Raw genomic sequence first — 27,107 nt, 5'->3', positions numbered from 1 at the left:
CATTGTCACTTTGTTGCGTTTACTAAAAAGACAGTAATTGTGGTCACAAATGAGCAGCTGGTCTATCATCCCTTATATAATTGCATCATTTATGTGACGTTTCACATGAGGTTGCATCAGCAAAAATACTGAGTGTGAGTATGCACACATGTATATCTGGGGCTAAACATGGCTTTCAAAATGTCTACATAACGTATACTGAATGGAGTGTACTTCCTTTGCTTAAGTAATCTGGAAACAAGCAGCTGCATTGCACGCCTTTTAATTCCAGTTCTATAAAGCTGTGCTTCATAACCAGCTGAAGTGTTGGAGCCATCTGTAACCAGGGGCTCTTCCTTTCTCTTAACCATGCCATGGAGTCTTTCTAGTGGAGTTGGAAAAGGGGATTTCTGTGGCAATTTCTCTGCAGTTTTCACTTGCTGTTCTTGAAGGCATTAATGAAGGCTTCCAGAATGGATTGGTAACACTCAGCAGTTTATATTTGCCAGCAGGTGGCAGTACAAACAATCAATTCAGTCTACCTAAAACCAAGCAGATGTTCTAATGTGATTTTATAGGTTTATGTTTTGTCAGGAGCTGTTCCTATGGAAACCAGATTTTGCAGGCTGCTCATGAAGTTGCAGTTAACACATTCCGTGCCAGGCTGATGAGATTTGGGGGAGGGACACATACAAATGGATGGAAGTATTGTAGCTCTTTCTTTTAAACTTATAGCTGGTAGAGTCTGTGTTAAAGACCCTGTATGATTTATTTTCAAAAGTTTGAACCCCCTCAATAGTTCTTATTCTATTATACTTCCTTTCCTCTAGGATAGTGCTGGCTTTCCTGCTCCTATTGAAAGAATGCCAAGTTACAGTTTAATCCATTTGTTCTTTTTCTTAAGCCTGCATTTAAGTATTTTTATGATTGTCCCCAGAGATGCTCAGCTACTTGTCTAGCAGAAGAAGGCATTGGCAAAACACAGTCTTTATCACAGGAGCAATGCAGGTGCTGTTCCTGTTCCTGCTTTTTGGACCAGGAATCTGTTTGTTGCTAGGGAAACATTAACCGGCCTGCTTCAGCCAGTCTTCTTAATACTCAGACTGCTGTGGAGAGTGAAAAGTAGATCAGTGGAAAATGCATAACACTGAACCCTCAGGGTGCTAATCATTTCAAGGCAGCAGAGTAATGCCATAGCTGGGCTATTAAAGTCTATTGGAACTCAGTAGAAAGTCTGTGACATACAAAGGAAGAGGTAGGTTGTTATAAGGAATTTCTCTTGGTTATCCCTGCTTTATATCCAAATCAACAATTACATGTTTATAAAACAGATACATGTTGACTGAAGGAAATGTCCATCAGAAACTTTTTGAGGAAGAAATTTTTAAAAAATTATTCTTTTTTAAGTCCTCCCTTGTGCATTTTCATTTTATAAAAAGTATCTCCCAATTTAAGACAAAGGAAAGTACCTTGAGAAGCATTTTTGTGTAGTCTGTCTTCATATAGTAAATTTTCACACATGATCAGCTCTTTTTTGTTTTTCTCAAGGAGTATTTTAATTGAGAATTTTATTCTCTTTATACACACTCCAGAATGCCCATAGTCTTGAGTCCATAATGCTACTCCTTAGGTGTAGGTGGCAGTGAAAATAACAAGAAGTCTCCGTTTTTTGTTCTTGCAGAAGGTGATGAAACAGGAGTTATGGACAGCCTACTAGAAGCCTTACAGTCAGGTGCAGCCTTCCGTAGAAAAAGAGGACCACGCCAAGGTATGGTTTTGCTCAAACATCTTCAAAACAAGTATGAAATAACCATTTTTCTCAGAGCACCTTTGTGAACCAGCTCTAAATTTTGGGGAGTGGAAGACAGAATTGAATAGAAAGAAATTTCTATTTGCATTGTGAAAATAACAAGAACCATGTAGTTCATACATAATATAAGAGAGACCAGTATGATGTAGAATATAGTTATTGGATCAGGTTATTCAAATTTTGTTTATCCATGAAATTCAGTACTAATAGAAGCGAACATGTGTAGCTCAGGGTTGAACTGTCAGTCACTGGCCCATAGATGGTGATTGTAGGGATAAAATGGGGAAAGCCCATGTTCATTATTTTGAACTCTTTAAAGAAGAACAGGCTATACATACAGACTTTATAGAAACCAAGAAATAAGGCCAGCATAGGGCTATGCAAATAAAAAAAATAGTCATGATTTTGAATGACAATAATAACCAGATAGCTTATTGAGCTTGTACATCAGTGTATTCCAAGTGTGCCCCTGATTTATTTCTATATTGCTGACTCCTGCCACTCATAAAACACTATGCTGAGGGGGAGGGTATGGGATGTCCTGACCCTCTGTAAGGGCTGAAGCTGGCATGGCAGATAAAGATGTCATTAAGCAGATGGAATGGGGAATAGTAGAGGGTTTTTTTGTATTAACAGGGGTTTAGTTATATCACTGCCGTTGGTGTAGGATACTGCTAAACCATTAATTTAAGTTTGAATTATTTCATATGAGTCTTATAAAAGAAGCAACAATTAGCAAGACATAAAGTCTTAGGGGACAAATTAAAGAATTACCAACTCTTTATGTATTCCATCCATCTCCTAAGCAAAACAGGTTTCTAGTCTCTGATATATATGAAATTAAAAAGCTTTATTTTTCCAAAACAGAATTTTAATTACATTACATCAGGTAATGTTTTTGGGAAAAGGAACAAAACTCTAGGTAATAAAGTGGGAAAACCAGAAGTCTAGAAGTTATTCACCTTCAGACTGTAACAAATATAGTTTATATTGTTTTGTTATGTTGTTATATTATTAATGAGCTATATATAGAAAGGAAAGTGGATGCAGATTCAAAATCTATAAATCAACCATTTTTTAAAATTCTAAACTCTGTAATTTCAGTTCTTTTTCAAGTGAGATTACCACAACTATCATTGGACCAGATCAGTTATCTTATGTTGTCTCTTTAGTTTCAATAAATTCTCACTGCAATTTGCTCCCTTTCTTTTAAATCTGTCTTTAGAATTTTTTGCCTATAATTCTGAAAACATTTCTAAATATACACTATAGGCAAAAGTTCTAAAGACAGATTAAATGATTGGAATTACAGCAGATCATGTTCTTAATCAGTACGGAACATGAAATTGTATCAGTACAGAAATTTGGTATCCTGTCTGTTTATACCATAAATGAGAATACATCAGACTTAATTCCACTGAGACATAAAAATAATTCTGATGAGTTTAAGCTTGGGGGTTTAGGTTATGTTGTGATTCCTTTGTTTAACATAAGAATTTCCAGGAAGCTCACTGGTTAGAATAAGGGACTACTAAAGTTACTACTTTATCTCTTGGAAATCTGGCAAGTCATCAGTTTCATTGCCTGCACAAAAGAAACAAAGAGAAAGAGGGAATAAATCCAACCTGAATAAACTGGGCATTTTGGATTATATCACTCTTGTGAAAGCTATTTTGAAATCTTGAACAGAATTTAAACATAAAGTTGACTTACCTCAGAGAACTTCTTGGCAGTTCTTAACTTAAACATTTGTTATTTAAACTATTTGATCCAGATTAATTGTGTGGTTGGAGATTTTGGAGAAACTTAACATACCTCCCAAACCATCTATAAGAAATTGATTGATATAATTAATGTTAGTTATTTCTGTAATTTCTAGAATAATGAGCCTGAAGATTTCGTCCTGCTAAATCAGAGTACTGCTGTGAATAAAACAAAAGTAGTATCCTATGATCTTAAAATTATTTTGTTTTGTGTGTATTGGACATCTCAAATAATGTTTACTGAGGCATTGCCAGAATCACCTTGCTCTTGGAGATGCAATTCAGGAGTTAGAACGTCCATTAATATGTTCTGATTCTACTATTACTGCATGTTGAGTGGATATCAACATGATCATGCTTTTTTGGGGGGGGGGACCAATCACTGTGTATTAAAGATGTGTATGCTCCTTTTGGCTATATCCCCAGTATTTGGAATCTGCCATCAGAATAAGAACTGTAGAATTTATGTGGATAGGGCTGTACTTTACAGTTCTGAAAGAAGAGATTTGCACCTGATTTGCAATAGTAGTTTGTTAATATATTTGTCAGCTTTTGTGGGGGGAGGGGGAAATTCCAGCAAAGGAAATGAATTTAGTTTTCTGCTTGTAAGTTTCCAGCCTTTTTTTTCTTTTTGATATTATGACAATACACTTTGATGCTATACGTTATATTGGCAATGCTGTTCCAGGTACATATTTTTTTTGTCAATTAGTTTGATATAATAAAAATATATTTTATAAAGGCTGTAATATACTCAGCAGGGCATTCTTTTGAGAATGAAAAAAATGGAAACATTAATATATAACTTAAAGCATAAGAGTGAGATTATGGAAATAGTGTGATTTTGCTGTAATATAAAGTCCTCATAAAATCATTTTTTCAGAGACTCTCATACAATACTAATAATCTCCTCTCTTTGTATATTTTTGTGACCAAAAATACTGCAAATAGTATACCAAAATACTTAATTACATGTATAATCATAACTTCAGATTTTGCAAAGGAAAACTTTAAAATCTGTCCTAGAAAAAAATCATTTTTTACTTGCTTTGTCACCATTTTCTAGAGGCTCCACACACTCCAGGTCACACATGTTGCTGTGTCTCACTATAGTGGGTTTTTCATTGTAGCTGCCCCAATCCTTTGTAGTTCTTTAGGCCTTCTATGAGCAAGTATAAATTGAAACAGTATTTGAGAGAGATTGCCTAGTATGTTATGCAGTGTGACCTTCAGTGTAGATTTGCTTTTTCTGTTTTTTAATATTTTATCTTTGTTTGTTTGTTTCTCTGTCATTCCAGGAAACAGAAATGTAGGCTGTGCAGTCACATCATTACTAGCTTCAGAGTTGGTCAAGGAAGATGCTCTTGTTTCAAAAAAACCACACAGAGAGCTGAAAAAGGATGAGGATGTAGAAGTCATTGAAGAAACTCTTGATGAAACTACTAAGGGGGCAAGCAGTCGTCAAAATTAGAGCTGGTGACAGCCAGGACCAGTGCTTTTGGCATGAAACCTGTTTTACAAAGGAGTTGAAACAACACTGAGTCACTTTGCAGTTTTTCCTTTCACACTTATGTACATGGGATGAAGAAGCAAACAATTTAATCACTTCAGCCTGTCCTCTTCTAGGGCTGTTTTGCAAGATCTTTGAATCTGTGATCATATTCTTTTAATCTTGAATTTGCCACCTGCCTTCTTTTTGTCTCAGAATCAGAAATGCAAAGCTTTTTGCTGACTTAGTAACATGCTTGGAGCAAAGGTGGGAGTTTGTGCTGTATTTATCTACTTCCCTGCAGGCAGGATGGGGAATACATTCCCAAGAAGAAAGATGCGGCACAGAAGAGAGGCTAAAGGCCAGAACCTGATCTGCCCACGTATCTCACTGTATTGAGGTTGCCAAAGCAGGAACGCAACAAACTGCCTTAATTATGACTTTTTAAAATAACTCTTTGATTGGGCAGATTGGTCCATACCCCAAGAGTTTTTTTTCTCAAAAGCCTCCTCTTCATTAGTGCTAATAGAATGAGCTGATGCCTTCAACTATAGAAGGGAGAATCATTGGATTTCTTAACTAGATTTGTCTTTCTCCCGAGTATTGTGCATCTTCTTTTCTTATTTGCTATCTAATGCTGGAGAAGAAAATGACTCTGAGGTCATTATATCACTGTGGTGACACTGTGCAAGCATTGTGGAGAATTTTCTCCTTGAATTGAGATCATTTTGCTGCTCTGCTGCTATTCCCCCTTTTAATACAAACTCTTATTATTGAAGTGGTAATATCAATGACCTATCAAGAAAGAAAGTATGGATAGTTTGCTGCTGCTGCTGCATCTATCCCTGCATGCTTTTGAACTAAGATTAATAAAGTGATTTACTCAGCCTCAGAAAGGGATGTTAAGCCCTCTTTAGTTTGAGTGAAAATGCTCACTGCAACTCCAGAGGAATGAAGCTGGGATTGTGTTTCTTCACTGAATACTGTTCAGGGAAGACTGACTAGCAGAAGTATGCATACATTTTATCTTTTGTGGCAAAGTCCTTTGTACTGTATAATATAGCACATGGTATGGAATATGCCACTTAAGCTTCACATAAATTAAAGCTTGCTTGCTTGCTTTGGAGGCTGATATATAAATCGATGTATCTTAATTGCTATATAGTGGCGGAAGAGGGCTGGAGCCCCCCGTCCCATAAGGCTACTTTGCCAGTACAACTATTTTTGTATGAAATTTGTTTTACAAGGAACTTCAGTGAAGATAAAAGGAAAATAACATATGGATACTGCTAAAATTGTTCATGTGTTCTTTCAGGGAGTACGTCAGGTTAACCAATCACTATCTCCCAGTCGTCTTTCTCCCATAACACATCTGTGGCAGAAAGACAAAAAGACAAATTTCAGCATTGGGTGATTGTCAGCATTCATGTTGGAATTAATATGATGGGTGTCGGATATGTGTTACGAACATCTGAAAACTTGCAGGACAAATCATTGGATGCTGGCAGCTGTTTAACGTGATTAATACCATTCATTATATCCAGAAATTGAGGAAATGTATTTTCATACAATTCATCTGGGATTGCTAACAATCACGTGAATACTTTCTCTACTCATCTTCACTTTCCCCCCATAGATATAACGCATATTCTTATATTGTTATCTTTTTTTGATAAATCTGGAAAGCTCATTGAATGAGAATTTACTGTATTTTTTTAATAACTATGTTTTTACGTTCCATTTAAGACTAATGGGAGTTTGCATGGAAAGTTCAATATAGAGGAAAGTGAAGTGCCATATTGGTACTAAACAGCATAACTAAAGGATTCTGCAAGAAGAAAAAGCAAATGTACACGTTCCTATCTCTTCATCAGGAATTATCACTAAAGTGTCATCTCTTCTTCCTCTCATCTTCCAAGAATATGTTGCTTACTTTAGAATGGCCATGGTCTTTTCCTTCACCCCATGAAGCACATAAACATATTTCCTTTTCACAGATACCCAGCTCCTCATTCAACACAGAGCTGCTAACTCTTTAATGGTATTGTCAAATCACTTTTGGTTTGGAGAGTAAGGATGGTGGTAATATCAGTTTTTTTCTTGGAGTTAATATGCCATCTCATGAAAGAAAATGAATGATAATATTTAGGGATATGACTGGTGGAACAATATACTGCTACCGAACTCCCTTTGGCAAACACCAAATTTGTACCCTATTCCTCAAATGCAGGCTTTATGTGCTTCCCTAGATAATTGCTAGGGAATTGCTATTGTCACTCCCATGAAAAGGGTATGTGCTATACTTGAGGAATCCTTGCTCAGTAAAATTAGACCACCACATAAGACAGTTGGCAGAAAGTCATCAGACAGCTTTTTCTTCCATAGAAATAAATAACTTGGGGTTGGTTACTCATGCACACATAATAGCTGCATTTAAAATCCATGTGTGTGGGGGGAGTGTAGCACCACTGATTGAATCAGGCTACAGGCTGCTTCTATACCCCACCCCATTACTACAAGCTTGTTTTTCATATTTTGAATAGTGCATTGCTTCTGAGTTGATTCCAAAGAGATGCTTCAGAGCATGTGAGAATGCACAGATAGCACCTGGCTGCTAGTCTTTAAAGCAGCTTTTCTTCTCCTGGGATCGTTGGGAGTTATTGCATAATCTGGGAAAAGATGCTGTTATAAAGAGTTGCAGATAGGTGTTAAAGCCCAAGCATGATCAAAAACACTTTTTTTTATAAATCAGATCTGAAGTTCGGCACAGCCTAATGATGTAGAACTTTTTGAACATTGTGTGTGTGTGTGTGTACACACACACACACACTTTTTGGATAAAATTTGGATTTGGGAAGAATTATTCTCAAAGCCGAGCACAATGAAATCCTACTTTCTATCCATCTGGATAGAAAGTAAATGGCTGTATTTGGGGCTGCTGTTCAGCAGGATTTAACTTTTATCCTGGTACAGTACTGCTTTGTGCAGTCTTTGTTTTCTCCCAAATAATTGAATGGCTGAACTTATTCCTGTAAAACAATAGGTGGCCTTACTTTGGGATACTTGGCTGTGCTTTGTTTTACCAGGGATTGCAAGTGGTATATCCTTTAGTCTCCATAACTCTTGAGAGGCAAAAACCTTATCCCTGCCACAGTACTGCGGATTGGAAGGTGCGTATTTTGCTTCCCACCAGAGCTTCCATATGCCAGTATTCATTTTTTTTCCCATAGGAAAGTGTGTAACCTCCTCCAGAAAAAGATAAATTTCTAGAGATGCTTCTGATGTCGATGTCACAGTGATCTGGAAAGCCAGAAGGTTGGGTTCACACGGTGTATTTCCATGCTGCCTTTCATTTTCTTCTTGAAGAGTAAAAAGATGCATTCACTCCTGGGGAAGAAAATGCTTTGTAATATTGGGGATCACGTTTTGAGCAATCAATGTTCCTTCATGGCCTAAACATCAACATTTTATCACATTTGAGGCAACTTTGATCTTCCTGCGTATAACCTTATTTTTCTGGCCTAAGTTTTAATTGTTCATTTTATTTCAGAAGCAGGTACATCATATTCAGTGGTCCCAGCCCCACCCCCTGCAATCCTGCCCTCCTGTTGTACAAGTATTTGACAATGACATGTCAGATGTCTGAATTGGCATAGTGAGGGCCTTTCACCTGCAATAAGATTTCAACTAAATGGGTGGGATTTAAGCAGCTTGATTGGTTGCACCAAAAGCTTTATTGGTTGCCTGGTAGCTGTTCTGCTTCCTGGAGTTAATCTTGTAAATGCAGAATCATATTGTGAGACCCACCATTTAGTGATTTGGGGTGGGGGGCAGGGGGAATCCCTGTTAGTTGACCACTTTATCACATTTCCCCATGGGCTTAATTCCCCACCCTTTTCAAAGAGTTAAGGTTATTAAGCTGTGCTTTCTAATAGTACTCAGGGAAAAGCAAAGCAATAAGATATTTTTCAGTATGGAAAAGTAATTTAATTTGTTGCAGATTGCCAATCAGAATGGGGATTTGACAGAATATTTTCTGCTATAGATTGGAAAGTAGATTTAAGCCCTTTAAATAATTTCAGTAAGGGTGGGGGAGTGTCATATATCTGACTTCCAAAAGCTTATGATGTGCCATTGGGAAGTTTGCAAATTTTATTTTTTTATCTTAGTTTTATTATCTTTCATAAGAGAAAAATATATAATTCTTAGTGTATTGTTCTCTTGCCTCAAAGTGAATTTGTGACACTGGAATTTTATGTTTATTTTAAGTGGATTTTTTTTGTTATATTTCATAAGAGTAAAAATTATGATAATGGAGGTTGTGGGAAGAATAGTCTTTCCTAGCTATTTTGTTCAAAATTGTTAATAAAAATATTTGCTTCCCATATTCTTTTCATTTCATTTAGTAATTTGGCAGGGTTAGATATCCATATCATTCTAGAGGAGAATGTATTTTGTATATAAAATTATAAAAAGTAGACACAGAGCTGAACTACTTTACACATTCACAGATTGCCAGAGAAGACCATAGGCCAGCACTGTTGTCAGGATGCAAAGAGGTCACAGCCCCACTTTTTCGCATTTGGTATTTGTGAGAAGGGACTCAGTATATATGTGCATTGCTAGGATATGAGGAACCCTGGTGTGAGTATTGTGTATGTTGCCTGAGGCACTGCAACCAAATGTTGGCCACTTCCTCCCTTCAATACTTGCATGTACACCTTTACAGGGTCAACTCCTCCTTTTCAAAAAAAACATTGTGTGATTCAGATTCACAGTTGGCAAAGCAAGTCTATATCCCCACATAGATCTTTCTTATTCATAGGCATGTCTCGCCCCCAATTTCTAACATGTCCATTTTGCTTGTGCGTGCTAACCTCTTTTCTTACATTCCCACCTCCTTTTCCAATCCCTCAAGGCAGTTAGGCTGGCTGAGAATAACCTTTGTGTAGATGCAGCTACTCTTCAGTCTAGAGCAAGGGCCTTTGTGTGTGTATACCCCAATCTACTACCATTTGTGGTATGTTTGTAAATACTATAACCAAAGGAATTATGATTGAACACACCAGCAAGCTGTCCTTTCCAAGTTAAACTGGTTTTGGCTGTAATTTGGCTGTAATTGGTTCAGTTTAGATTTCACCTGAAAAAGAGTACAGGGTCGGATTTTTGCCAGTATGGCCCACAAATGCCTAAGAGAGAGCCCCAGAAAAAGAATTTTAAAAATCATGACTAGAGATATAGTTGTGTCCGCAGTCATTTTATTTTAGAGTTTTATTTTGCTACATCTTTCTACAACCAGAGTTATAGTTTGTTTGTTTTTTCACTTGACTATAAACTCTAATTTCTAACCCTGATTCTAAACACTAGCCCATTTGATGTGTACAAATAAAAGTTCAGAATCAACTTTTAAAGGGAATTCATTTATAAGTGTTTTTGATGCCCCCCCCGAAAAAATGTATCTGTTTGGTTATCTTTATATAACAGCTAGCAAAATGTAAACATACCATTAACACAGCTGCAGTCCTTGAATTCCATGAATTCGCCTCAATAATACTTAGAAGAGGAAAGGCTCTGAAAAAGCCTCTTTGAAGTGTCTTATATCAATGCTTTTCATATATTTTAGAAACTTTTTCAATAAATAGCAAGACTGTGCACAAGTAATAAGAGTATTAAAATCCATATATCAGACAAGACATACAGCAATCAGTGACAAGAGGACAGCTAAAATAAAACACAACTGCACCATAATAGGTAAGGAAGCAATAACTGCTCCTGACCTTGTTACTTCGGTTGTTATTTGGCCTTGGCCAAATGGCAAAAATGCTGAATTAGCCTTCAGGAGTTCAACTTACTGCATGAAGAGCTTTAAAGAATGTCCTCTTCATGCCTCTTTGAAAAATCTTTAAAGGAAAACAATATTTTCTTACTTGGAAGGACATAAGCAGATGCCAACCATAACATTTCTCCACTTATTTTACCCCAGAGATTTTCAAGGCATGTCAATTCAATATCGGTGTTGATATTTTAACAGGTAATGTGGCTATTCCTCCTTTTCTATTGCTTTGGATCATTCTGAATAAATCTTATCCTTCAATTCTTGCAGTCCAGTAATAGGAGTTATCAAATCTTAGTTGCCTTTCTGCACTAAAACTTTGAAACCATCTTGTTTACTGTCATCCCCACTAGTAGACCAGACCAGGAAATCAATACCTTAGGAACGGTAAAACTACTTTTATTGAGGTTGAATATAATAACAGGATCTTGCAAGTCTTAATTGTACTGTCCCTCCTCCTCTTTCAATTCCAGTGAATTTAGGGAGGCATCTGCTTGAACCACTTCCGAATGTTACTGGTAGTCCTCATTTAATGACCACCCTATTTAATGACTATCCAAACTTATGATAGTGCTAAAAAAGTACCTTTATGACCAGTCCTTGCACTTACAACTGTCGCAGCGTCCCACAGTCATGTGATCGCCATTTGCAAGCTTCACAGCTGGCTTCCGATGAGCAAAGTCAATGAAGAAGCCACCAGTAAGTCATAAGTTGCAGTCACACGATGTTGTGCTTAACTACTGCATCGCTTAGCAATGAAGTTGATGGTCCCAACTGCGGTTATTAAATGACTACCTGTATCTTGTTTCCCTGGACTTAAAAAAATGTTTCAGCCCATTTTGCCAAGATAATGGTTCCTGCATATTTCCATCAAGGTCATCTACATTTATTTATCATACTCCAGCCAGACCTGTGCTGTTGTGTCTTAGCAGCAAGGCACAGGATGATCCAAATATTGTAGGATAATATTTATTAGAGGAAAGAGGGAGAGGAACAATGGTAAAGAAGGAGAAACAGCTACCTTCAATAAACATGGATACATGTACAGTGGGGCAAAAAAGTATTTAGTCAGCCACCAATTGTGCAAGTTCTCCCACTTAAAAAGATGAGAGAGGCCTGTAATTTTCATCATAGGTATACCTCAACTACGAGAGAGAAAATGGGGAAAAAAATCCAGAAAATCACATTGTCTGATTTTTAAAGAATTTATTTGCAAATCATGGTGGAAAATAAGTATTTGGTCACCTACAAACAAGCAAGATGTCTGGCTCTCACAGACCTGTAACTACTTCTTTAAGAGGCTCCTCTGTCCTCCACTCGTTACCTGTAGTAATGACACCTGTTTGACCTTGTTATCAGTATAAAAGACCCCTGTCCACAACCTCAAACAGTCACACTCCAAACTCCATTATGGTCAAGACCAAAGAGCTGTCGAAGGACACCAGAAACAAAATTGTAGACCTGCACCAGGCTGGGAAGACTGAATCTGCAATAGGCAAGCAGCTTGGTGCGAAGAAATCAACTGTGGGAGCAATAATTAGAAAATGGAAGACATACAAGACCACTGATAATATCCCTTGATCTGGGGCTCCACACAAGATCTCACCCCGTGGGGTCAAAATGATTACAAGAACGGTGAGCAAAAATCCCAGAACCACATGGGAGGACCTAGTGAATGACCTGCAGAGAGCTGGGACCAAAGTAACAAAGGCTACCATCAGTAACACACTACACCGCCAGGGACTCAAATCCTGCAGTGCCAGGTGTGTCCCCCTGCTTAAGCCAGTACATGTCTGGGCCCGTCTGAAGTTTGCTAGAGAGCATTTGGATGATCCAGAAGAGGATTGGGAGAATGTCATATGGTCAGATGAAACCAAAGTAGAACGTTTTGGTCTAAACTCAACTCGTCGTGTTTGGAGGAGAGAGAATGCTGAGTTGCATCCAAAGAACACCATACCTACTGTGAAGCATGGGGGTGGAAACATCATGCTTTGGGGCTGTTTGTGTGCAAAGGGACCAGGACGACTGATCTGTGTAAAGGAAAGAATGAATGGGGCCATGTATAATGAGATTTTGAGTGAACACCTCCTTCCATCAGCAAGGGCATTGAAGATGAAACGTGGCTGGGTCTTTCAGCATGACAATGATCCCAAACACACCGCCCGGGCAACGAAGGAGTGGCTTCGTAAGAAGCATTTCAAGGTCCTGGAGTGGCCTAGCCAGTCTACAGATCTCAACCCCATGGAAAACCTTTGGAGGGAGTTGAAAGTCCGTGTTGTCCAGCGACAGCCCCAAAACATCACTGCTCTAGAGGAGATCTGCATGGAGGAATGGGCCAAAATACCAGCAACAGTGTGTGAAAACCTTGTGAAGACTTACAGAAAATGTTTGACCTCTGTCATTGCCAACAAAGGATATATAACAAAGTATTGAGATGAACTTTTGATATTGACCAAATACTTATTTTCCACCATGATTTGCAAATAAATTCTTTAAAAATCAGACAATGTGATTTTCTGAATTTTTTTTCCCATTTTGTCTCTCATAGTTGAGGTATACCTATGATGAAAATTACAGGCCTCTCTCATCTTTTTAAGTGGGAGAACTTGCACAATTGGTGGCTGACTAAATACTTCTTTGCCCCACTGTATGTAAGTGTGCGTGTGTATGTCTGCATTTTATATAAAATTATATAAAATATACTTAAAATTCCCCTCTCACCCCTATGGGTGGTACATGCCTTCCTCAATCTCAGGTCCTCTACCAGAGGCCTGGGAGTTTGAGGGTTCTGCGCAGTATCTTAGCTGTTCCTAGCACTGCACTCTTCTGGACAGAGAGCTCTGATGCTGTTCCTGGGCTCTGTTGGAGCCACTCTCCCAGCTTAAGAGTCACAGCCCCGAGTGCTCCTACCACCACTGGGACCACTTTGGCCTTTACTTTCCACGTCCTCTCCAGTTCCTCCTTCAGGCCCTGGTATTTCTCTAGCTTCTCGTACTCCTTCCTGATGTTGCTGTCACTTGGCAACATTCACCTCGATTGAGAGATATAGATATGGATATAGATATATATGAGAAATCTGCTGTTTATACACTCCATGCATACTCATAGAGGGGAAAGGGACAGATTGAAATCCTTCAAAAGAATTGGCCACAAAGGAATCCCTGGCATGGCAATCGGGTTTGGAAGCTAGTAGTGCAGCAATGGTATTGTAGTTGTGAGGGTCTATGAGGACTTCAGTAACTGTTTCACCTTCTTTCAAAGCTCCATTTCCTCCCTTTCACATGGCAAAACTAGAAGAACTTTCTGCACAAGCACTGTCTGAGTAAAAGCCTTTCTGTCTTGAATAAGGGCTTGCTAAAGAAAAATTAATGGTGTGTCCTCCTATAGCCCTTGCCAAAACTTTGGCAGGCAGACCCAAAAGAGGCTGAGTGGCATTTTCTCCTGTGACATTCGCCAGAGCCTGTTAAGTGCTGCTGGAGAAGCTGTGCTGAGGAAGAGCCTGAAGCAAAGCAGAGCTTAGCATCACCAGGGACATTGATCTCTTCTTGCCCCCTTCACATGCTCGCAGAGTTAGCCCACTTTGATGGAATTATGGAGCTGGAAAGGCCCTGTGGACCACTGAGTCCAACCCTCTGCAGAAGCATTCCAGAGAGACGTCTACCTGGCCTTCACAAACACATCTGCTGAAAGAGAGCCCACTGCCTTCCTGGGAATGCTTCTCTTTGCACTTGCTCTTACCATTTAAAAAAGAATTCTTAACATTAAATCAGATTCTGACTTCCTTTAACTTAAATGCATTAAATCCCACACTCTGGAACGAGTCTTGATCTTTTTCCGTGGGATATCCTTTCCGGTACTGCATGCTATCATATCCCTGCCCAGTTGCTTGTTTTTCTGGTTAATTTTACCAACCAGTTCCTTCAGGAGATTTTGTTTCTAGTCCCCTCATCATCCTTGCTGCTTTCCTCTGAACTTGTTTCAATTTCTCTACATTCTTAAAAGATGGCACCCAGAACTAAAAGCAGTGCGCAGTGGGATCTAGTCAATGCAGAACAGAGTACTGTAGAATGATTACTTCCAATGATCTGGAAATTACGCTTTTATTTATACAGCCTAAAACCCTTTTTTGCAGCCATAACTCACCGCTGGCTCATTTTCAGCTTTCAATCAACAACCTTTCCGACAATTAAAACATGCAAATGCAAAAACTGAAATGATGATGATGGTGGTGCCACGTCCTACCATTGTAGTATAGAAGTGTGACTAGAGATTTCAGCCCATCCTTCCCTCAATCTCACAGGAAATAAAACCAAACTTTTTAATATTAAAATATATAACCCATTTCTCAATCTTAAGTATTAAAATGCAGACATTCATGTGAAAGAATATGCAGTATGCCCAGATCATAATGATATAGCAGCTTGCAAATTAGTTAAAAAAGGAAAGCACCAAGGAAATGCAATTACTTTTATAGACCAAGAGGTGGTGAATGAAGAGCTCACTGGCCAAAATGCTACAGATCACAAGGAAGCAATTCAAAGTATGACACATCTGAAGATTCTAAAGGAAATATTTCTTGATGAACATAACCTGATATAGACATGTAGGCTGAAATCAAACATCCAATTCCATAACTTGTACACACAGCTAAAGAAAAGGAAACTTAACACAAGATAGAAAAGAGAAATAAAAAACCTAACATAAATTCCTACCTGCATGGTAGGTAGGTAGGAATTACGTAGGTAAATTCCTACCTATTTTACAGAAATAAAAGATTTCTTGGAGCAAATGGTCCCCTGATTCAATTTCCTGGTCTTCTCCAGCTTTTTGGAAATTTTCAACAATTAGATAAGCAGGGAAATTCTGTTCATCCAGCCCCTTTTCATGGATTTCTACCCGTTTTACAAAGGACAAAACCTTTTCCATCTCCAGCAGAGGGCAGGACTGAGGGAATCTGACTGTAGAAGAACAATCAGTTGTGGGGATGTGGACTGTGAATCTAAGTCTCCAGCCTGGCATGGAGTTTAAATTCACAATGGATATTAAGAACTTTTAATGGCAAGGACAACCCCCTAGATTTTCATTCTCAGAGTTATTCAATAACCATAGAAAGACAAGAGATTTAATTTTCCAGATTTTCAAAGCTCTACCACTGGGCCTACATTTTGTCCTTGATTTGATTTTGAAATGTGAGTTATGAACATAAAAATCCCTTATGGACACTATTAGAAGTTAATTATTTAACACCTTTTCTATCATGGAGACACTCACTAGTTTTATTGTATTTCCTGCATTAAAGAGCATAAGATGTTAGATTGGAGGTATAATTTCGATCCCTATTTCTATACCAATTTATACTCTAGGATAACTCCAATTTGAAAATATCTGGTAAACCTTTTTTGAAGATTTGGACTACTAACTGTAGTAACAATTTAAATCAGTGTATTGGAAATCAGGTTTTTAAGCCATCTAAGGTAATAGAAGAGGAACTTAAACTGTCTAACATTGTGGAATGACTGTATATCCAGTTAAAGCATCTTCTGCATTTGCAATTAGCCTGGACACACTAGCTGTATTTAAAACTCATGAATTATTATTGGAATATGTTTTAATTACATACAGACATATATCAAAACTTTCTTGGTTAATACTAAGATGGGTTATTAGTCATCTCTGAGAACTCAAATAAGCAGCTAGAATACCCTATACTATTAGTCATCTCTGAGAACTCGAATAAGCAGCTAGAATACCCTATACTATCGAGTCACTGACAAAGGATTATATGTCATGATCTTAAGATTAAACTAATTTAACAAAAGCTTTTTCATTTTTTTAACTCATTAGAAAATTTTTAAAAAGGATTGTTCACCAAGTCTATTATGTGGGAAATAATGTGGATAAGGAACATTTATAAAATATGGGCTTGTTCAATTAATGTTCCATTTTGGTCTGATATTCACAATATTGTTAATAAGTTATTACAAAGATCATTGTTGTAATTGTACCTTTGAATTATATACTAGAAAAATAGAATCTGCCTTGACATGAAGAATTAGAAATGCATCATGCATGAGGGATAGCAAAAAAGATAATTATTTAATGCTAGAAAGACAGTTATTCTGGATTTACAATTTTGAATTATAGGTATGTGTGCACGTATGAAAGGATACCCTATAAATAGAGTGGAAAGGCTGATGAATATTATTTCATATGATCAAAGTTTAATGATCTTCAAAATTTGGCTTATATGAATGAATGAAACTTTTTTCCTCTTTTGATTGTTTTCTATTTCTTTTCTCGTTCTTTTTTACATAAAAAGAAAACATAACTTTTCAAAGATATGTATAGCTTTGCTCTATAAATATTCTCCATAGATATTGGAAAAAAGAGCTAAGGAACAGAAATAAGAGACATCTCAGCCTCCTAATTTTCATACTGAATAAATTTCTGCCCCTGGGTCTTGTCTTTTATGAAAACACTCCTGCTGTATTTATACAGTATGTAGAAGGATATAGAGATGTAATAACAAAACCATCTTAATTTATAATGCTTGCAATGTTCTGTTCAAAAAGCTCTTTTTTTCAATTGCAATTTCAAGATAGCTATTTAAATTAAACTTTGTTTTTCCATCTCACATAAATAATATTACAAATTAGAGTCCATGCACTACAGTTTGCTTTGGACTTTCAGTTTGATAGTGGGCTGGAAAGGAATGCATCTAAGTGGAAATTGTTAGAGAATTTAAATATGGCCTTAGGCCATTCGCTGAATAGGAGAATTAAGTAAGTTCTGGAAGATGTAAAAGTAAGTTCATGACAGTTAGGGGGAGTCTTGAAACCTAAAGGTTAATAGTGAGAACTGTTACTTTTGGTAGCCTGATTTCACGATGGAAAGCATAATGCAATTGCATTTGCATCTTTTTTGGCATAAGACTTGAGATTGCTTTGCACTAGGGGTCCTCCTCTCAGCCTGTTTGTTGGGGAGACACGGCATTTGATCAAATGTTTATGGTTTGCAATTGCAGAATAAATACTGATTGTTTTCCTACCATTATCTGGTTAATTGGGATACCCGCTGGTCAACGAACAAATATTTGGAAATCATTATTTCCGTGACCTTACACAGGTGCAGCTCCCTAATTAAAATTGTTAAATTACCATCATATATGCTTGATCTATACAAGGTACACTGCACATTTCCACTTACTCTAGTGGCTGTGCAGGCAGAAATCCCAGAGGTTCACAATCCATTCACAGCTAGAGGAATGCCCATGCTGTTAACCATGCATACACAGATACACAGTCACAGGGGCAGCCCTTCTCGTGGGTGGAGTGCTTGTTGTATGCGTGCGTGTGTTCCTCATTGTCTGACACATTTGAAATGCAATTTCTGCTTCCTTTGAAGAGAGGTGGATGAACTCTCTGGGTTCCGCTCAGGAAACCTTGGTGTGGTTCTGCCTTGGCCTTGCTTACAGTCAGGATGAGTTTCACAAAAATAATGCACCAGGAAATAGCAGTCCTCATGTTCATTCGGAGAATTCTAAGATAATTAATGTTTTGTCAGCAAGAATAAACTGGAGTGTATCCTGAGGAAACAGCCTTGGCAGGAGTGGATTTGTAGCAAACAATAAGAGGCCTGTGGCTAACAGGCAGCTTTCATTTTCCTCTGGGATATTTTTGGCTCTTTTACCCAAACCGGATGAATGGCCCGGTCTGTGTTTTGGGTGAGAGGCTGACAGTGAAATGAATCTCAGTGTGAAATCACACAGGGCATTTTCAGCATTCTCTTTTTGGCTAGTGTCACAGAAGCTTCCCTTAACCATCAGTGTTATTAGGCACCAAAAAAACAAAAACAAAAACAAAAAAAATGATGCGTTGCCATCTGATGCTTCTGCTACTTGCATGATTATATAATATCATTTAGAAGGAGCAAATAGATTTGCAAAAGCACTCGTTCCTGCTAAGAGGAAAAGGTTGAGCTATAGGTTTTCTCATAAATATCATAGCAGATGACAGCCCCTAGCCAAACTTGGCTTATACTGAAAAAAGCTAAACAGTATCAGGCTGGTTAGTATGCAGATGGGAGACCACCAGAAATTCCCAGGGCTCTGGGCTAGACAAAGCTTTCTACTGTAAAATACTTTGTACAAAGTGTTTTGTCTTTTAAGAAGTCAGAGCGAGTCTGTTCATGGGAAGGAACCACTGAGCCCATAACTTACATAGCAGCAGAGTAGTTCAATGCAATAGTCATTTGTACAAAATAGTTCTGGGCATGAACTGTTCCAGATATGAAACAACCATTTTCAGATGATCCATGCTTGGAGCAGAACACATATGAAAGCTGGAAGTGGGGTATTCTGGCAGAAAAAAAAAAAGCTTTTTTGTATGCTTCACTCTGTTTTAACTGCTGTGATTGGACACTGGCTCTTGGAATTGGGGTGTTATCTTCTGAAGGGCCAGTCTGGCCTGAGGGGTTGATCTTGGTGGAGTTTTGGAGGTACTGAAGGAGCCAGGGAGCCATTCTAGACCTCACTGCTGTGAGAGACTAATGGATGGACAGATGGATGGACAGACCAGAAAATGGAGCGTGAGCTACAAAAGACCCGGGCTCATGCAATGCCCGACTGATGTTTCTGCTGGTGGTAAATATCTGAGGCAATCCACAGCTTCAGTACATGTTTAGTTTTAGTCCTGATTCAGTGTTGTGGGGTAGGTGGTAGGCTTTTTGTGAAATAGAAAAGAGAGCTCCCATTCTCGTTTTTCAAAAGTCTTTTGTTGACTTAAGAAGAATATTTCCACTTCTCCCCAAATAAGGGCTGCTTGTGGGTATTCATTCTACCAATTGGATTTCTGTTTGCATAGCAGCACTGAGAGCACAGTTGGGTGCTTGGTACACATGCACACACTTAAAATAGTTCCTTTTCTATTTCAAAAAGACGTTTCTTTCTCCCACTCTATCCCCTGATTGGGACTAGTTAGGTACATTCTCCAAACAGTCTCCCGCATCAATTTCCCACTAAATAAGCCACACCTGGCAGAGCCAGGTCAGTTAGAGGCCTAACCAGAGGGCAAGGTTGAGGTCTGCTGGTCAATGGTGGGGGAGGCCAACTGCTGAGAAGGCTGCTCCACCTAAGCAGCAAGGGTGCCCCAGCTAGCCCTGGGCACAAGCAGCAGAGGTGGTGGCAGTGTTGACTCTGTTACCAGCCTTGTGGTTGAGGGGAAAGGTCAGGAGGAGGAAGCTGTCCCCTCTGAAATCTGAGTCTTTGACATACAGTAGTAGTGATCTTGTTGTTTCTCAACCCCAGCAACTTTAAGCTGTGTGGACAACTCCCAGAATTCCCCAGCCAGCATACACAGCTTAAAGTTCCTGAGGTTGAGAAACACTGATCTAGAGGCACCAGCAGACAGCCCACCACTCATACAGCAAATATGCTGCAGGCCAAAGGGCACCATGGTATGCAAACACCCGTGCTAGGCTGTCTGTAGTACAGCTCAGCAGGGAAAAGGACCTCAGGCATCTTTCAATCTGAGGGGTGCTTAAACACCTGTTTAGGCATCATCCAGGTATCCTTCCTACTTCTGACAGCACCAGGCAGCCTGTGTTGCCATCAAACAATAAGCAGAACAAGATGAAGGTTGAAGCAGCTGTTAGGGGACGAACAGCAGGATTGTCTGACAGCGATAAGGGCTTTGGGTGACCAGCCATTTAACATGGTGGAGAATGCTGGATCCTGGTGCCTCCTGTACTTGATTGTCCATGAATACCATCTCCCCTCTGGAACCCTCAGCTGGCAGTGGGTGCCCATTATGTATCATTAATACAGGAGGCGGCAAACAGCAGTCCTGATACTACAACCCACTTCACCTCTGACATTTGATCTAGTAAAGCTTGAATGTGCATTTCTTGCCTCTCACTGCACAGTTGTGAGGATGGAATGAGAATAAGGGAATACCTTCAATGCAGAAATTGGGCACAAGGAAGTAGGTGCTGGACATGGTTCACATGACAGATGACGTAAAAGCAAAGCCATGAATCACATGCCTGAGGGTTCGCTGGCTGGCTTCATGGCCACAGACAGTAGGCCCAACATGTAAAGGCAACCAGGTACAGCTTGTTGGCACTGGCTGCATTGCTCACAAACTGAATCTGATGTGGGATAGTCTTGGAGTAGAGATGCCCAACCCAAGTATCAACCTAGATGGCACCAAGGTCCCCACCAGAACTCATATAAGTTTGCTGGTTATTTCCACCAGAGCTCCACCTATCCTGAACACCTCAGGATGTCTCCACCAGTGGAATTCCACCTATCTCATGTTCAGGCATGTGCATAACATAGCAAAGTACTCAGGCATGTTATGCTTGCCAGCCTGCATTGGAGATCTCCTAGTGGAGAGAGCTGCTGGGTGCAAAGAGATCAGGTGGAGGAAAATCTGTTTCCAGCAACAAGTACCTCAGAAAAGGTAAGTAAAAATGTCTAGATAGCTATATTGCAAAATATTTTTTTCTATGTGGTATCAAGGCTGAAATACTGTCTCTGATTATTATGATATCTATGCAAGCTTACTGTAGTAATTATAATATTGACGCCTCTTTGGATCTCTGAGCATCACATCTTGTGATCTGTCCCAAACTTATATCCTCTTCAATAGCTTTTTATGGAAGACTTCTTCAAGGACTGTTTGTGAACTTAGCAACACTGTATTTTTATTTCCTCCATTGGTGGTTGTTTTTAATTATGATGCCTTAAAGTTAAAAAGTAGTTTTTGCATTTTTTCCCTTTTCTTAAGAAAATTACTTTTAAAATATATGTTGTGATTTCCTGGGGTTGATTTCCCTGGTCATGCACTGAAAAGCTATAAGGGCCAAGAGGTACGGTAATACAATGTTATTTTTATCCTCTTTTTTCATTTCTAGTTGCCTTGAAGATACACAGGCTATGGGGTTCCTATCTCTCTCACATGTTTGACTTGGTGGGGAAGATGCCAAAGAAAGCTTCCTCCTGGAAGATAGATGGTGCCAGTAGGAACTACCAAGCAGCTACAGCAAGATAGGAAGGTGCTAAAGAAGGTAATCTATATCTTTATATAAAACATAGATGCATATTTTAAAGAAGAAGATGTCATGTTCCATCAGACAAAAGCATTAAAAATTCCTTTGGTTGCAATACCATGATCAGCTTTACCAGCATAGGACATTCCCTTTTGTCTGTCCCTGATACCTTGGATATTGACAAAAGTACTGGTAGCCTTGTCTGCTTTTGATTTCAGGGAGTTATCCTGGATGCTATCCTATATAGCCTTATAGAGCAGCAATGTCTCCTCAGCATGCAGACTATGTTGAGCTCATGGCTTCCCTGACCACAAGTAAAAGAATATTCTCTGGCCCACCTAATGTCTAGATCACCTGACAGTGATTCTCAACATGTTTTAATTCAGGAAATTAGAAATATGCAATAAGATGAACACCATTCAAGGAGAGTTATTTCCCTTCCCTTGTCAACTAGCCAAATTACCGGGTATGATGTTATCTTGCCACCATGATTGCAAATGCAATACATATATAGTCCAAACAACTTTTTGGACTATATATATACTGAAGCACAGATTGCAAATACCTCTCTTGTTCATCCAGCTACCTCCATAAATCAGGAAGAATCAGGCTTGGTGGATACAGCTGACCTGACTGGATCACAATTACCAAAATGCCATCTTATTCAGTTAAAAAGCCCATCTCCAAGACCCAAGATGGAGCCATCAGGAACAGATAAGAAGTATCAACACCCTAGAAATTCAACCTATTTGGCTAACAAGGATTCACTTCCAAGAAGATATAAAGGAGCGATATAAAATGGTCAAATGTTTCTACTGTGTCCATTTCTATCAATAGTAGGGTAAAAGATATTTCATTCCCTCCACAAGGAGGCATCACAGTTGCTGGAATAGGGAGAACAATCTACTGTATCTTGCATAATAATGCAGAACTTATTAACAAGGAATTTGAATTTGATTCTTGAATAGGATTGGCTCAGACAGACTTCTATTTAGTACCTGACAGGAGAGTAAATACACAAGCATTTTAAATTACTCTCAATCAGTTGAACACATCTATCATGAATATGAAATGAAAATGAAAATGAAAAGCAACAACCTTCTTTTCCTTCCCTAATTAGAGTGCTCTTACTAAAAGCATATTCCACTATTAACTATCATGACTGCTGTCTTTTTGGTTATTATTGTTAAAAATGAAAATGCAGGATTATTATTATTAGTAATAAAATTATACCCTGTATTTCTGCTTATTAAGCACTCAGTAGACTTGTCAACATTGATTCCTGAAGGTCTGAGAAGAGCATTTCCAATAACTTCAACAGAAGTATTTCTATGTCTAACTCCTATTTCTAAGCAAGCTCTCTTGGCCGTTCCTTTAGCCCTCTGACTTGGAAGTCTAAGTAGTTTCTATGGTTTCTTTACTAAGGCATGCTTCCAAGTTAGCCCAACAATCTTTCAGCTTTCACAGCATGCCTGGTCTTGATTCTTTTGTCAGTTATTCAAGACAAAGGGAAATTTTACAAAACAAATCTAATTTCTAAGAGGGTTAGGTAACTTCCAGAGAGGGGAATTCAAACTCACTAATTGATACCTGAAATGGCCGGGCCATGTGTCCTATTGAGGACTTGCAGGTACCTGTTTACTATAACACTGAAACATGGGAGAGGGGCAAGAGAGGGGCAACTTTGGATGGTTGGTAATGTGTGTTTTGATCTGGATGTGTCCTGTCATGTTTTCGGGTCAGGAAAGTAAGTTACAGGAAATAGCATTTGTCACTAAGAAAAATATTTTGAAACCCAATTCCTTGGAACTATGAAAAAAAGAAAGAAAACAAAGAAATAACACCGTGATTCCTGGAGTTCATTTTCAACTGCTTCTTGAGACGCTGAGAAGTTGTTCTGAATATTTCCTATAATCCCCTTCACCAGGACAGATTCTTTCAAGTTTTCCAGTCACTGCTCTTCATCCTATGGATAAAGTTTAGGGTTTCTACCCCCTCTGCAGATGCTCCTTTTCTCAGCAGTGACTACTGACTTTCTCAGTCAGATTTTGACTGAAATACAGAATTGTATTCATTTATCTCAAAGGAATAGTACTTGATGGTCATAAAAACAAAGAACAATTTTCAGTGGAAAGTCCTTATTCAGGTAGCTGTGGATAGTAATTATTTTCTCTGTAAAATTTTTGGCTTTGATTTCTTTTCATGTTCATTGAATATGAAATCAATAGTGCTATTACTAAAAAACAAACAGAAATTCCAGTTTAGCTCTTAAGACTGATATACCAATTTTAAGCAGCATCCCAACCTCAGGTGGTGTTGGAAGTGATGCTGCATAATGAAGTGAAGCTCTACCAGTGAGGTGAACATGTCTACCATTAAGGCCCTCAAGAGACTCCACCAGAGAACAGAATATTATTATTAGAATAATTGTATATTTGTGAAATGAAGCTGTTACAACTACTCTCAAAACCTAATAATACTTTCATTGCAGTCTTCATTGAAGCATTCTTTTTATTAAAAAAAAATAAAGTAGAATATTAAAATTAGGTAACAATTAGGTAGCTAAGTATACTTTTCACACTATTCTTTTGTATGTATTTCAAAGGGGACATTTATTGCTAAATAATAAGGAACTGATAAAGATTCCTTAATTTCCCTGAAAAATTGTTACCGTGACCATATTCAGATTGGTCTGACTGTAATATTTCCATGAATCATGCTGGATTGGTGAGTCAACTTTTCTACAAGTGCTATATCCCAAATCCATGCAGCTGTAGGAGGAGGAATTATATTTAGATTTCAAATGGTAAAAAAGCTCAGGTTTACTGCCCATGAGCAGTAACAATTGTAACAGATTTTTAGCTCAGTTTGGGTAAATTAAATCAAGGGATGAGAGGATTTAAGTACAGGTGGGCTGCTGTTTTTGTTATTTCACTAAAGATACCATACTACAGCTTTTTAATAGGATTGCCACATGTGACAGTATGAGTTTATTATGCTACAATTTATCCAATACATTGCTAAACAATTGTAATTAGTGTGATGCAAGCAAGCAATTCCATATAAATTCAGGTTAATTCAGATTAATGTAATTTCTCTATTGTTTTAAAATTTGACACAAACCAAATGGCATTCCAGTCTTTTTCTGAGACCACAATACTTAAGCCACTTTCCTATATTAATTTTAAGGTCAAGGAGTTGCCCAAGATTTCTGACACTAGTAACTTGTTTGAAATGAAATCAACACTTTTTAAAGTGAAATCAGAGTATGTTTCAATTTCAATCAGTTTATTACAGTTATAGACCAGTACAACTAAAAATGCACATAACATGTCTAATTACAATCTTAGATATTATTATCTAGTAAAGTAAATCAAGTAAAATCTATATCATAATTATAATATGACTGCCTAATGTCATTTATACATGAAGTCAAGCAGCCTATACTGTAATTATTACTCCTTAAATTAAATTATGATATCCTACAATTTTTGATCGTTAACTATAATAAAGGTGATGATAAAATGATAATATCTAAAATTGAAGTGTGTTGGTTATATAAAACTATCTACAACGAGATATTTGTCAGATTCCGATGAATCTTTAATGCTGCTGGACAGAATCTAGCTACCTGCACTGTGACTGTAGTCTGTTCGTCTTTAAGCAGGATCTATAGATAGTCGGTATCAGAGCGGCCTGGATACCTATTAATCATCGGATGAATAAATTTTGTTCAAATGTCTCTATATAAATTTCAATTTATACACTGTCAAATATCTTACCAATGCAAAGAGAGTTCAAAGATGGCTGAAAAAAATCTATGTGGACCGACAGCAATAGGAGTATGGTGAAAAACAAGAACCATGCATTCATATATATCTATCAGAGACAAAATTTTGCCCCTACCATCTGATATTACTGTTTTCACTATCATCTAGGTGGCTCAGAAAATTGTAACAAAAAGTTTGAGTGCAAAACAAATAAAAATCACTTTTGTCCATTCTACATGGCCAACTGAATCATGTTGTAAGCACAGCCAACTCTCTTACCAAAAAACAGACACGCTGTTGGCAGAAATTCCTGGTATTTCCTCAACTATAGTTCTGGGACAGTGAGCTGGCCCATATTATCCAATTTATCATATGCAACTGATTCATGCAGATGGTCCAGCTGGGTAAAGAGCCACTGTTATTGAAGGCTGTGTCAAGAACAGATTTGGAAGCAGAAAGATAAAGCAGTGGTGACGTTATTTTTCCTGCTATAAAACTGTTCAGATTCAAAGACTAAGTGATGATCATGGCTTTTGTTCTAATTTCTAAAATGAGACATGTTGCAATTTTAATGAGTTGGCCATTGTCGTGGTGGAAAAAGGGAGCACACAGGGAAGAATCTCACCATCTCATGACTCTTCTTCCTTTGTCAATAGCTGCCTAAGACAGGACATCGGTAGGCATTTACTGTTTGCAAGTCACCTTGTTGTTCAACCTGGAAGAGGAAACATTGGAAACATTCCTCAGTTCGTCTTCACAAGGTCTTATCCACAGCTGCTGTGTCATGCTTTCTTCCCATCCCAGAGTCAGAAGGAAATCACATTGCCCACCCCATATGTTTTTAACATACAGCTAGAAAGGGCTGTACGGCTGCTGTCCACAGAGCTCTTTCACACAACAATGTAAGGATAGTGACTGGAAGTTTTCTCTGGGTGAACTTTGAACATTACTAACTGTGGGAAAACCCACAACCATTTGCTACCCAGGATGGGACTTGTAAAGTCCAATGTTTTGTCCGATAACTTAAATTAAGATAACTCAATTTTTTCCTGTTTGAAACCCACCCCAGCCAGACTGCAGTCACTAGCATGTGATGGTCTGAGGCCTGGACAACCAGCACTGAATCACTGTAAATGTGGCAGGATTCATGATCTGCCTTCTGATTGTGACTCATAGCTTATCTATGCCTGTACTCATTTCAAAATAGCAAAAAAGTGATCAGCCCCCAAAACACTTGTCACTTGTACTTCTTCATATCAGCTGAGCCCTGTAGGCATAATAAAGGTGGATATACAAAGAAGAATTATTAGTCTTAAAAAAACTTTGATTCAGCATCTGAACCCAGCTTAGTTTCTCAAAGGAGTTCAGATACATAAACAGTTGAGGGATCAATGTTTTCATTCTTGTCAAATAA

The 27,107-nt window shown here is 38.2% G+C and overlaps 1 protein-coding gene and 1 long non-coding RNA gene across 8 annotated transcripts in view; one reads left to right on the top strand and one right to left on the bottom strand.

Moving 5' to 3' along the window:
• The window catches only part of DIAPH1 (diaphanous related formin 1), a 74,778-nt gene extending 65,342 nt beyond the window's left edge, over nucleotides 1-9,436 (top strand). The window contains 2 exon segments of the mRNA XM_088131594.1: nucleotides 1,661-1,747; nucleotides 4,851-9,436. Of these exon segments, the coding sequence (XP_087987720.1) occupies nucleotides 1,661-1,747; nucleotides 4,851-5,023 (260 nt within the window). The 3' untranslated portion in view covers nucleotides 5,024-9,436.
• The window catches only part of LOC112540674 (uncharacterized), a 79,806-nt gene that overhangs the window by 49,795 nt on the left and 2,904 nt on the right, over nucleotides 1-27,107 (bottom strand). For 6 of the 7 annotated variants that reach the window (XR_015794257.1, XR_015794259.1, XR_015794254.1 and 3 more), the window contains exon 3: nucleotides 26,319-26,408. This is a non-coding gene — a long non-coding RNA (uncharacterized LOC112540674). Of the gene's footprint in view, nucleotides 1-24,579; nucleotides 26,409-27,107 lie in introns of those variants that run through there. The other variant, XR_003084748.2, reaches the window with a different exon arrangement.

Source organism: Python bivittatus, unplaced genomic scaffold (genome assembly GCF_059951505.1).
Source record: "Python bivittatus isolate LINGU-HERP-01145 unplaced genomic scaffold, Pbiv_v1 ctg000960_np1212, whole genome shotgun sequence".
Classification (NCBI taxonomy): domain Eukaryota; kingdom Metazoa; phylum Chordata; class Lepidosauria; order Squamata; family Pythonidae; genus Python; species Python bivittatus.
The sequence above is the reverse complement of the archived record's forward strand: the minus strand, read 5'-3'. Positions and strand labels throughout refer to the sequence as shown.